The sequence below is a fragment of the Perca fluviatilis genome, chromosome 21, assembly GCF_010015445.1.
Source record: "Perca fluviatilis chromosome 21, GENO_Pfluv_1.0, whole genome shotgun sequence".
Classification (NCBI taxonomy): domain Eukaryota; kingdom Metazoa; phylum Chordata; class Actinopteri; order Perciformes; family Percidae; genus Perca; species Perca fluviatilis.
The window spans coordinates 11,793,805-11,806,751 of record NC_053132.1 but is presented as its reverse complement, the minus strand read 5'-3'; the positions used below and the strand labels follow the sequence as shown (position 1 = coordinate 11,806,751).

The 12,947-nt window shown below is 40.0% G+C and overlaps 1 protein-coding gene across 3 annotated transcripts; it reads right to left on the bottom strand.

Annotated features, from left to right (window-relative positions):
- Nucleotides 1-3,755: 3,755 nt before the first annotated feature.
- On the bottom strand, nucleotides 3,756-12,638 carry oat (ornithine aminotransferase). 3 transcript variants are annotated; one of them, XM_039789366.1, is made up of 11 exons: nucleotides 12,486-12,629; nucleotides 11,838-11,977; nucleotides 9,988-10,219; nucleotides 9,606-9,830; nucleotides 9,413-9,508; nucleotides 8,972-9,099; nucleotides 7,945-8,067; nucleotides 6,714-6,842; nucleotides 6,478-6,591; nucleotides 5,785-5,929; nucleotides 3,756-4,816 (listed from the first exon to the last, which is right to left on the bottom strand). In XM_039789366.1, exons 3-11 carry the CDS (start codon nucleotides 10,190-10,192, stop codon nucleotides 4,656-4,658), a joined length of 1,326 nt encoding a protein of 441 aa, XP_039645300.1. In that variant the 5' UTR covers nucleotides 10,193-10,219; nucleotides 11,838-11,977; nucleotides 12,486-12,629; the 3' UTR covers nucleotides 3,756-4,655. The 3 variants fall into 3 exon arrangements, with proteins under 3 accessions (XP_039645300.1, XP_039645298.1, XP_039645301.1); XM_039789364.1 differs by lacking the exon at nucleotides 11,838-11,977 and having other exon boundaries at nucleotides 12,486-12,638; XM_039789367.1 differs by lacking the exon at nucleotides 11,838-11,977 and having other exon boundaries at nucleotides 9,988-10,210; nucleotides 12,486-12,632.
- Between the last annotated feature and the right edge of the window lie 309 nt (nucleotides 12,639-12,947).

The following is a 12,947-nucleotide window of genomic DNA, read 5'->3' as shown; positions in this document are numbered from 1 at the left end:
GGCACGGTCACGGAAGGCTTGTATCATGTGGACGCGCCAACAGTTTGTTGTCATTACTTAGAATTCCTCATGGGGGCAGTAGAAACTACGCACTATAGCTTTAAGAGTTTGTTGTAGCAACCAACGTAATAATAACTTAGATTAATATAGTGCATTTCATGAAACCCAAGGACGCTTTACACAAGTACAGTGGGACAAGGGAAAAGAAAATAGTGGGCTAACACAAACACGGACTAAAAGGAATAAAACGTCCGCGCTAAATTGAAGGGGGACGCAATTTAATGTCGGCTACTGTCTGACGTACAACCACATCGCGCAATCTAAAGTTATTTTATGAATGAAATAGACTTATAACATACCTGAGGGCCAATTCAGGGTCAGTTTTGAATCATTTACAATCCCGTAATTGTCTCCATCTGTTGAAAGCCCGACCGAGTGTGACTCGGATTTCGCCTGTTTCACTTTCCCTTTTAGCTTTTAGTTGTGTTTGGTTTCATTTCCTTCTTTTCTGTGATGGCCCTGCCCCAGTATCTACCATAACTACAGCATATCGCTTCTAAAATAAAAATGAAAATACAACAAGGTCTATATAAAGAAATCTCCTGCTACCCTTTACCTGGCTGGATAAAATAACAGAGACTTTTCCGGTGTTATGCCGAAATCTGTGACCCGTCAGAATGTGTGCTCTGTAGCACCGTCTACCTGCTGTAAATCATTTTGTGACTTTGCGGGAAAGATCGGACCCGGGCAGAGGCATTGATAAAAACGATTCACTGTTAGTTTTGTTTGCTGTTACAGGTCATTTATGATCATCAGATGGAAAATTACACAGTTTCAGAAACATTTAAAAGTAACATGTAGTCACATTAAGCAAAAACACTGAATCACGTGATTTAGGTGAAGTTGCATTGGAATTTAAATCTGAAATATCACCTGTATGGTGTATATTTGCACCATAAGGATACAACAAAAGTTAGTGGTATTCGGTTTACTTATTTTTATTCTTTTCTCACTTTTTGTCGATACATATATACATTATGATTAGAGATCAGAGATTCCTTTAATATGTGGTTCAATTCGACATTATGATTTGTCCATATCGGTGTGGATTTTTGTCTGTTTTGTTGCTTTTGTATTTTAAACAATACTTTTTAGAAGGGAACTCTTGTAAATGTGCTTGATTTATTATACATACTTTGTTGGTCCATGTTTTGTACATGGCCCCTGTGACGCGTGCCATTTGCATGAGAAAACTCTGCAACTGTAGAGATAAAAAAAAAAAAGTAACTTGAACTTCTAAAACTGTGACCATGTTGTGTTTGCCTTTTTAATAAGGACTGCAGCGCCAGCACGTCTACAACTCACAAATAAATCAGTTGAGGGTGTGACAACTAAAACGGTTGGTCTGAGACTCACAGTGTGCCTCACATCTACAGGGAGGACCACGTCCTTCTAAGGACCTTGCTGCAACTGATCAATATATATATGTCCCCTTTGGTGTGAACTGAAAGAGGCCCGTGGAGGAAGAGAAAACTGGTCAGTGCACATTACTCTTTAAAGATTATGTGTCATTTGCCCTTTAAGATGCACATGTATTTTATCAGTGCACTCAGATGTCATAAACTTAATGCAAAAGGCCCATTAATAAGAGCACTGGCAGGCGAGACCAACGTTTTGCTCTGATTTATCTGTGGTGGTACAGGAAAAAACGAATAGCTTATCCTATTCCAGCACTGCATCAGTCATAATTCTCAAGCTGGCACCTTATTCTTCACACATTTAATGGATACAGAGCTTTATAATTTATCCTCTTCTTAACTGCAACTTTACCTGAATTACATTTCAGGCAACGTACTTTGATTACATCCTTGCTAAGTACCACAATCTGATTTCTCCATTATGTAAGGAATTAATACAAATGGACTGGCTGAGTGAGAGAGGGACAAAGGGGACAGGAAGAGAGAGGGGACACGGGGAGAGATAACAAATGAAAAGAAAGTCAGTCGGAGAGACAGAGGAAAAAAAGAGGAAAGACAAAGAGGATGTGAGGAAGAAAGAGCTGAACGAGTGAAACAAGAGCAGCCATCCAGTCTAGATGAGCCCCTCTTGACCTTCTTGTTCCGAGGAATTGTAGTGAAACACACACACCAGTCTTTGAAGCCAGCCTTGCACCACATGCTTGAATGGACCAGGCTGACTGTTGGCACTGAGTGTGTGGCGGGAGCATCTTCAGGTTTTGGCTGAGGCTGTCAAAGCCCTGCCGGAGCCTGGACCTCTGTGTTTCCAGAGCCTCACAGAGCCTGTGGCCTGTCACTACCCTGCCAAAACTGGAGCTTATTTGTGGAATACAGTATGCCTTCCTATCGTGGCTGAGTGGGATGCAGGTTTGCAGAGTACAGGATCAAAGCATGCACAGGACACAAGCGCATTGCTCGGTGTCACCTGGTGATAACCCTCACTTCTCCTGCCAGGCTGGATTCCACTCATATTTCACAAGCTAGCTCTGGGCCTTGCTCATCTCTCTGCTCCGCTTCATATGAAATGATAACCTGTCCTAGATGGTAGGCTGTGTGCACTTTCGCCCTGAACTGCAAGATCTGTTTTGACAGTGCAAATGATGAAACACAAATCTGATCATTAGGTGGTAACCTGAAGGTCAGAGCTTGTAACCCTCGGTGGAACGTATATAATTTAATTATTCATCTACGTTACTTTATAATTCTACTTTAGTACAGTTCAGAAGGGGGAAAAAACTAAACCCTCTGAATGCATTTTGCTTTTTAAGGAGTTTTAAGCTTTGCATTTTACGATCTACAGTACCTCAGCGGATTAAGTTCACGTGATAACAGATGAAGCCTACCCACTGAAGAAGACCATGAGATGTAGTTGAAAGCTCTGGGAAAAAGCTAGCAAGTGTAACTCATTTGAGGCTTCTCTGGATAAATAAGTGCAAGGAAAAAAAGGACTCTATAGAAAGCCTATGAAGAGGAGTTGGTCAGGAGTATGCCATTAAACATTCTTTAGCATTAACTAATTACAGTAGATTTTCTTGATCTTCTTGATTGATTTCTTGAATCTTGTAAATCTGACTGAAAATGAAATATCCGTATTGCAGTATTAATTCTACTACTGTTTATGTTGTGTAGAGAAATGATAAGTCGATGCAGTCTGTGCAACAGGATTTATGCTGCCTGTTCAGTCAGCTAGCTTGAGGTTGTTGCCATAACATCCAGGTCAGAACAGCTCTTCTTCTGGGAATAACAAGTGTCAAATCTCTGTCAGAGGAGGTCCTGGTGTAGTGAAGGTCTATAGGATTGTGTGACAAAGATGGATCATCAAGGTTGTAGCTTGTAGGTTTAACAGAGTTATGCTGGGGACTAATAAATATATATATATTTTTGTCAATATGCCTTGATTTGTATCTGCAGTATAGCTTTTGTATTTTTCTTTTTCAAAGCTTTTTAAGCTTTGTATTCGACACGCTACTTCTTGTTTGAGTACCCACCAATCCTTATTTCAGTAAAGGCACAGCACCATCTAGTGTTGAATCTAGAATCACTGCAAAAATAAAGGATTAAATACTTTAATGGTGTAACACAGGAAATTCTTTTGTTTTTTCTGCTGGGTAAATACGACATCAAAGCAGACCACAAGCATGCTTGTGCATCTGGTCCTGCAACCTGTTTTATGTCCTTCAAAATGCAGGTTAAACCACCTACAGTATGTTGAAAAGCTCAAGACAGTAAGACAAGAAATAAGACTGCAATAATTTATTTAAAGATCAGTGAATTATACAGGGTAATATTGCCTTTGAAAAGACAATATTTACACTGTTTTGTAACAGATAAAACATTCATCGGAAGGTTCAATGACAACAATGTACAGATACAGCTCACAATTGTATTGATAATTAAAATTACTTGAAAGATTTTAGGGGAAAAAATAATAATTGCACTAAAATTCTTCAAGACCTGGAATCTGAAAATTCCATACACATTTCAAGTTTTTTTTTTAAAAGTAAAGAAACCCTGCTCGAGGTTATAAATTCCCAGACTAGCTGGCTCTCTATGTAACACTGGTTTCCCCAAGGTTTAGGTTAGCAGACAGCTGTGGTTGAGTAGACTAACTGAAATGTTTACAATAGAAATACTAAATTTGTCATATTGAGAACTGCAGACCAGACTTCATTTCATCAAGTATTTCCTTCAGTGTCTTTGTAACTTCAACAACAGCTCCTTCGTTCAGACTTAAAATGGTATGCCTCAGAGGAGGAATTTACAGTCTTTGTAACTATAGACATCATGCGTCATTGGTAACACCACATATCCTTTTTAAAAATTAAAAAGGTTTCCTTGAAGACAAGCACATTGATTATTTACACTCACTTATTACCAGCGGAACATTTAAAATAAACCACTCATGTTTTCCGCCTGTGCTGCAGTCTTTCCTGAGAACCGTCTCCCATACAGCAGTTTTTCTGTACAAAAATGTCAATGTAGCCTCATAGAAGCACACTACACACAGTATCTGTATACTGTATTTCTACAGTAAATACCTTCAAAAAAAACTTGAAAAAAACGTTTTGATATGATGATAGTCATCATTTGGATTATCAGGATGATGGTTGTCTGTATTGTGGAAGTGTTGGTTGTAGTTTAGAAGGACAAGATGGTTCTCTGGATGATGTCGATACATTCGTGCAGCTCATGCTCTTTAATGATGAGGGGAGGGGCCAGGCGGATGATGTCACCGTGGGTGGGCTTGGCCAGCAGTCCGTTGTCACGAAGGCGTAAGCACACCTTCCAGGCGTTATAGTCTGAAGGGATTGGTTAATATAGGTCGGATTAAGGGACTACAAGGTGCAAATAGAGTCTACTCTCATTTGTCTTACAAAGAATCTTGTCCTAGACGTCGAAAAGCTAAGTGTGAAGCTGCCTTTAAATAAGGAAAATTCCACTCGAAATAGTACAATTAATTATTTTTCAACATTTTTGAGATTTTACTTTTAATTTGTTGATTAGAACCAGTCCGGCCTAAAGATGAATAGCACAAATACTTACATTAGACTAGGCTCCTGGAAAATGCTGTTCCAGTCACTAATTCAATGTAAATGAACCAATTCTGCTACCAGAAATGCCATTTGATACTGAATTAAGGACCAGTGTGTTAAGATTTATTGGCAGAAATGAATACTCAATTATATTTTCATTAGTGTAATCGCCTGAAACTAAGAATCATTGCGTTTTTGTTAGGTGCTTAGAATGAGCCCTACATGTCTACATCTCCACGGAGCTGCCATGTTTCTACAGCAGCCCAGAACAGACAAACCAAACATTGGCTCTAGAGAGGGCCTTTTTGCGTTTTTACGTTACCTGAAGGACACCCGTAGGTTCTACTACATGATTGAAAAGGGAGGTGTGAGGGGAGGGGTATTCAGTTGGTTGCAATCTGCAACTGCACCGCTAGATGCCACTAAATCCTACACACTGCTCCTTTAAACGGTCTGAAGTCATTTTAAGACTTTAAGAATTTATATTATGCATTTAAGAGCGGATTTGCCATTTTAATGTGAGCTTGGATTGCTTTTTATTTTTTATTTTTTTAAATGTGAGCTTGGATTTATTTTGAGATCCTGAGGAGAATGCACTTAAGAAAAATGAAAGGTTGACCAGATCTTACAGAATGTACAAAACGAAAGACTATTAGCTAGGATCATTTCTACTTTAGTTACCAAATAGCGATCACCAACAGGGCTGCCGTTTTTGAAATAGTTCAGTACTGTACCTTTGGTCTCTTTGATGACAACTGCGTTTAGGAGGCCTTTCCCCCTGACTGTTGTCACAATGTCTTTGGGAAGTTTTCTCAGCTCACTCCGCAGCAGCTCTCCCATCCTTTGAGCATTCTCTGCCAGCTTCTCCTCCTCAAGCACCTGTAAATCAAAGTGACGTGCATATTTTGCTTCTGATGCCAAGTTGTCATTCCAAGGTACCGGTGGAACACTTCAAATTATTTTAACTTGATGGTATGTTGCATTTCACAAATGTAAGTTTTCTTGATCAAAACAAGAAGTACGGAGTTGTTAAGGGTAGACGGTAGGGTTGAGCGATTAATTCACAAATTGAAATTTGAAAGAATGCGATTAGCTAATCGTGAAGACTGATTAATGGAATGTGAAATATTTAGCTGAATGTTTAAATTTAACATTTTTTATTCCCTTTTCATGATTATATTTACTGTTTTTTTCATAAGATAAATGCTGGAATAATGTTACATATCACATTGAAATGTCCTATTTTCAATGGATCTTTCATTTATTTTTCAGGACTTTACTTAACATGATCGTAGAAGGTGCAATATGTAGCTAAAAGAAAATCGCAAATCGAATCGTAATCGCAACATCTGGCAGGAAAAGCGCAATTCGTTCAGCCCTAGTAGACAGACAAGGAAAGTAGAAGTAAAGTGCATTTTAACACTGACCTGAAGTGCAGCAATAGCGACCTGACAGGCCAAGGGGTTACCGCCATATGTGGACCCGTGTTCTCCCGGCTTGATAGTAAGCATTACCTCATCATCACACAGCACAGCAGAAACCTGAGGCACACAAATGCAGATCAATTAAAGCAAAGGTAAACATTACACAACTACTAGGATCTGTACTCCTAGTAAAAGCTATAATGTGATATGAAGTGTGACTGAACAACAAAAATGCTTACAGGGTAAACTCCTCCAGAAAGCGCTTTACCCAGAACCACGAGATCTGGACGGACTTCCTCGTGGTCAACAGCCAGGCGCCGGCCGGTCCTTGCCAAGCCTGTCTGCACCTCATCAGCAATCCACAACACCTGGACCAAACGCAGAGGACTTTAGTAGTAGTAGTAGTAGTAGTAGTAGTAGTATTCTCAAAGCCCCACTGTAGTTGTCACCACAGCCCTAGGGGTCTGTGTGTGACCTGTAGACTCATATTTATACATGATACAAGTGATGTAGCCACATTATTTCCTGAGCCATTTTAGGCAAGTCGTTGTACGGCATTGCACAATCCCCGAATGGGTTATGCTGTTCAAAGTTACAGTGTGTGTTCGATGTAAACATAGGAATTCTCAAGATCCACAGGGGAATAGGTTCATTGAATTTCCAAAAAGTACAAAAATTCTACGACATTTGAAAAAGGAGTTCTGCTGTCAGTGAAAATAGAGAAGTAAACTGTTGAAAAAATAAAAAATTAAAATCTTTACCTGAACAAGACTTGGCCACATGTTGGATTAAATGACTTACATTTAAGATTTACAGCGACTATACTTAACATTAGCTGAACATAATATACCTGTCTGTCTTCTTGGGCATAAATGAACATCGCTGCTCTCCACTTGACTTAAACCCTGTCTCTGCTTGTGAAGAATGGAGCATCTGAAATGCTTTTCTACTCTTTGTACCAGATAAGAAAACTGGTATAAATGGCTAAAAATGAAGCCCAGACTGCAGTTTGTCCTCAATTAATTTGGCATCAGGAGGAGACACTGTAAAAGCTGCTGTGTGTAATATGTTTTGCACTGCTTAATAGAACATCATAATATGTTCTATTTCGGCAAAACAGCACTTAAAGCCGCTCATCCACATACCAGAAGTTAAGTGTTACCACAACGCACTGTGGTGTTAAGGGATGGCAGTTTCTCTCCACACCCAAATGCCTGCTGGCTATTTTAGGTCAACAATTATAAGCACTTTGAGCTGTATTTCTTTAACGGCAACAGACAAGCTTCAGGCATAGTCATTGAAGCGATTTAGAGGAAACGATGGGAAATATATTTCGGTGCGTTTTTATTACTAACAAATCAGACCGTAGTTCAGTTCGACGGCCAATACCTGCAATACGCAGTCCAAACATCCACACCTACAGTAAGTTAAATCTCAGCCGTGCTCGTCTGTGCGTTTGTCGAGACTCACGTTGTATTTGGTGCAAAGTTGTCTGACTGTGGTCAGGTAGCCTTGGTCTGGCACCACCACCCCAGCCTCTCCCTGGATGGGCTCCACCATGAAAGCAGCAACATTTGGATCTTGAAGAGCTTTCTGGAGAGAGGAAAAAATAAATAAAAATAGACTAGATAACCCTGTCAATAAATACATGTCACTTTAGTCAATCATTAGGTTCTTTCGTTTGCACAGAACTGCAGCAGTTGCCAAGATAACATTATCAGCAGACACATGCAACTGCAGTCAGTAATTCAGTCCTCATGTTTACATAGACCATATGGGTGTCAGGTCAGCTAGTTTTGGGGAATGTGTGAAGTTACAAAAGCTGTAGCCCACTCCTCTCCTCTGCTTGACACTCAAGGCTAGATTAGCGGCTACTAGCATAACACACACAAATCTCGAAACCCAAACTAACTGCAAGCCAAGTCTCATTGTGGGTAATGTAGGCGGCAGGTTTTTGACAAGTAAGAAGAATGCATGGAATTTCGGCATCTATTTCAATCAATTTTTATTATAATTCTTTTTTAAACTGTTCATTGTGAGTGAAATGTTAAACTGGTGGAGTACTCTTAAGAAAATAATGTCAATAAGATCAATCTTAAGCTACAAGACAAAGTGCAAATATTTGCCTTCATTGGAAAGACAAATTCCAAAGCAGTAGCCTCCGTGATTGGTGATTGATGATTAAATCACATGCTTGATGATTAAATCAAATGGTGCTTTCAGTACATGTAAGGGTGTTAGTAAGTTAGTTAGGTTGTTGCATAAAAGGTCCAGAGTCTGATGCACAGTGACTGAAACCTAGACTTCCCCCTATAATTTGGACATTTTACAAGGCCCTTTGACAGCTGTGTTGGACCAAATAAGAAACCTTTCCACACAGCATCTGCTTGTAACGGCATAAAACTCACACAGGTCAGTACATTGTACCGTCTCTCAAGACAAACAAATAAAACAGATACTGTACTATAGATCTTGAAGATAGAATCAAAATATGTACCTCCAGTGAAGGAATGTCATTGTACGGGACAAGCTCAAAGCCTGGCATGTAGGGACCGAAACCTTCATAACTACTGGGGTCACTTGAGCTGGAGATGGCTGCCATGGTGCGACCCCAGAAGTTTCCATCTAATCAACAAGAATGAGTTGCCATATGCATCATATTCTTCGCAGTTAACATCTTTACATAATTAAGTGCATTATGCTTTAAATGTGTTAGCGCTCTAGCTAACTTTGCCAATTCCCTGTGCAAGCAAAACAAGTTTATGAAATTTACTGATGAAGAAATATTTTTAACAGCTTGCACTCTCTGACAATGATCGAGAAAAAAAAAAAAAAAAAGCTACACATGATTTTGGTGCAAATGTTTTTATAAAAAGGCACTAGTTAAGGTGAAAAATGGGGACAAACTCCATAACTGTAACATAAGATTGTGACTTACCTGCAAAAATGATTTTGGCCTGGTTTTTAGGAACCCCCTTTACATTGTAAGCCCACTTGCGAGCAAGCTTGCAGGCTGTCTCACAACCTTCAACACCTTATTCGTACCAAAAGAAAGACATGTCAACAAATTTACTCAAAAGAACCACTGAAAGCAATTCATACAATTAGCGTTGGGCGTTTCCTTGAAGTACCTGTATTCATGGGTAGGACTTTGTCATAGCCAAACAAGCTGGTAATGTACTCAGCATAGGCTCCCAGCACATTGTTGTAGAATGCTCTGGAAGTCAGGGCAAGTTTGGAGGCCTGAGCGTTGAGCGCAGCTACGATCTTTGGGTGGCAGTGGCCCTGGTTTACAGCGCTGTAAGCACTCAGGAAGTCATAATACCGGTTGCCATCCACATCCCACACGTTGACGCCTGGAGTAAAGAAGATGAGTTGTTAGCATGTGTCTGTGACGATTCATAAGTGATTTGTTAACATGTTGAGGAAAATCAGAGATTACAGGCAAAACAGTGCTGCTGTGCAATCTGTTAAACTATTATTTGTAATAGTGATATGACACTGTGAACTCACCCTCCCCCCTCTCCAAAGCCACAGGCAGAGGGTGGTAGTTATGCGCTCCATACTTGTCCTCGCGCACATAGATTTCCTCTGAGGTGAGCTGACGGTGTGACTTCAGTTTGGATGCGGCGGTGGAGGCGGGACGTGTGCCAGAGTGGACACTGCGACTAAGAACAGGGGCAGCGCGGCTCAGGTTGCGGCTGAGCTGGAGAATCATTCCCTTCTTTGTTGTATGCTGCTACGTCTAACACACACACACACACACACACACACACACACACACACACACACACACACACACACACACACACACACACACACACACACACACACACACACACACACACACAACACACACACACACACACACACACACACACACACACACACACACACACACACACACACACACACACACACACACACACACACACACACACACACACACACACACACACACACATTATTCCAACTAGTAAATATTAATATAACTGTTACAAGTAGTTAATAACTTCTTAATACGAAGAACCTAACATGGCAAATTACCTTGAGTTAATTATACTTTTCTGTATAGGTAAAAAAAAAAATTATAATAATGAATTAGTTGATTAATTGGCAAATTTAGATAATGGCCTAATTGTGTTGCATTTTTGCATGAAAAATCCAACATTTGCTGCCCAAATGTGAGAATTTTACTGGAAGATGCTGTGAAACTGTAAAAAACTATTAGATAAATAATTACATAACAATAAAAACAAAGAAATGCTGTAACACTGTAGCGACAACAACAATAGAGCCCAATAAGCTAATACTCTGCTGTGTGAGATTTCATAGAGCACATAGGCTTTGCAGGTCTGCTGAACAACGCTTCTCTTTCACATTCAACACAATAGAGGAGCAGACTTTTCATGGGTGGTGTTAACAAAAGCTAATCCCACAGCAGCATGGCAACTCAACTATGATGTCCAGACTTTACCATTTGGTTTTATTCAAAGAAGACTTATTTGAAATGTAGTATTATGTAGTACTGTAACATGCACTACTTTTCTCACTTCTGACCATTTATAGAATTAATTTGCTCCTTTCTGGTGGCCATAATTATGTTGTGGCACCAATGGCTTTGAGATGACTCGCACCATTTTACTAGTGCTTTTGGGATTTAGGTTAGGCTATATTGTAAAGTTGTTTCAGGGATCGAGTCAAGTTTAATTCTTAAACCAAACGTACTGTTGCAATGACCAATTTTGGTCAAGGATGCTAAATATTACCTCAGACAGGGGTGTCAAACATACGGCCAGAACCGGCCCGCCAAAGGGTCCAATCAGGCCAGATGGATGACTTTGCAAAGTGTGAAAATTGCAGAGAAGTTATTAATTTCAATTCCAAAATTACAACTTTAATCTCAGAATATCCAAAATTCTTTTTTCGTAAATTTACAACTTTAATTTTTGAAATTTTGAGTTTTTTCTTGGAATATTACCCCTCTCTACAGGGTCCGTAACATTATTTTCCTACAATGGCCTTAGAACGCTGTCGTGGCAGAAGCAACTTGCGTTTGCCAACATCAAGCTGACAAGAAGCTCTGTGGCAGATAAAGTTTCTGATCTTTCTGGTGTGGTTTACTGGTCTGGCCCACTTGAGATCAAATTAGGGGTATGCGGCCCATGAACTAAAATAAGTTTGATATCCTTGACCTAAGGTATTTTAGTCTACAAAAGTCCCAATTCACAATTTGCAGAAATTATTAAAATGTGGAAAAATGCTTTATGGAAAAAGTGACGAAATAGCCAGTAACGTTACATGGCTCTGAATAATCAATAACCTTGAACAGTGACTCAATACACACAGCAAACAGACAGCACCTGGTCTGGGCCACATCAACGAGGACAGTGGACCCGTGACACTGATATGTCGCAGTGACCCATTAAACCTGCTCGAGAGACGATAGGTTGATGGGGAGCTGCCTCCACGACACACCCTCCATATTACAGTACAGCGAGAGCTAAATAAAGAACACAAGTATGAATTCCTGTCAAATAGTATTGAAGCAGCTCTACCAAACTATTTTGGTAGAAATAATACTGTAACATAGAGCATAGCTTAAAACTATTTAAAACTCTGAAGTAAAATAGGACACTTATGACATAAATAAATTAATGAATGTTTCTTCTCGTCCTAAAGAGTGTACAATCAGTTTATCGGTGTTTTAAGGGGCTTAAAAAGGAGACGTTGGGGGACAACGTCTCCCGCAGTTGTTATGGTTAGGGTTAGGTGCCTTTAAGTCAACGGTCGTAGCGATGCCTACAAGGAGACGTTGGGGCTTAAAACGCCATCGAGCGTACAATCAATGCTAACACAGCAAACACAGGTGGTTCGCGTCCTTTGGTTAGTACTGGCTGGCTAGCTAAACTTAGCATTTCCTGCTGCCAGTTTCTTTAAACCATCACTACATTATCAAGCACGTGTTTACGAACAGAACAGGGGAGACTTGAAAGGAAGTGAGACAGTACCACAAAAAAGTGAAGCGAAGATATTATCCTCTTGAATAGCGAGTGATGCTTATTGTCCTGCCTATCCGATGGTTGAAGCAGAAGGTTCCGCTGCGGCTTGTTACGTGACTCTCTCTGGTGGGGGCCGGGTACTGACACAGACAGTAGAGCACAGCGCGTGGCGCTTTCATGCGTGGCTGCGTCAGAGGACACGCCTCCATGTTGCAACTTTTCCCAATGATTGCATCGATTATTCAATCAAAATCAGCCTTAAAAAAAGCTTAACTGATCACAATCATCACGAATTGAAACTGCGACCAGGCCACAGTGTTCTGTCAGTTGATGCCATTGCTAGTATTTATAAAAGTGAGCTTATAACACTGCAGCATTTCAGTGACTCACTATGCATTTTTTAATAGATTCTCGCTCTGGTATTATAAATACGTTTAAATTAATATGTACGATATGAGTTGAATCACAAGT

Bases quoted from the DNA above. Each gene is read 5' to 3' on its own strand.
- oat (XM_039789364.1), bottom strand. From the start codon at position 10,192: ATGATTCTCCAGCTCAGCCGCAACCTGAGCCGCGCTGCCCCTGTTCTT. The intron at 8,068-8,971 runs GTACATATTTTG...TCCTCTCTCCAG, and splicing joins ATGACATTCCTTCACTGGAG to AAAGCTCTTCAAGATCCAAA. The intron at 6,843-7,944 runs GTGAGTCTCGAC...CGTTTGGTCCAG, and splicing joins AACTTTGCACCAAATACAAC to GTGTTGTGGATTGCTGATGA.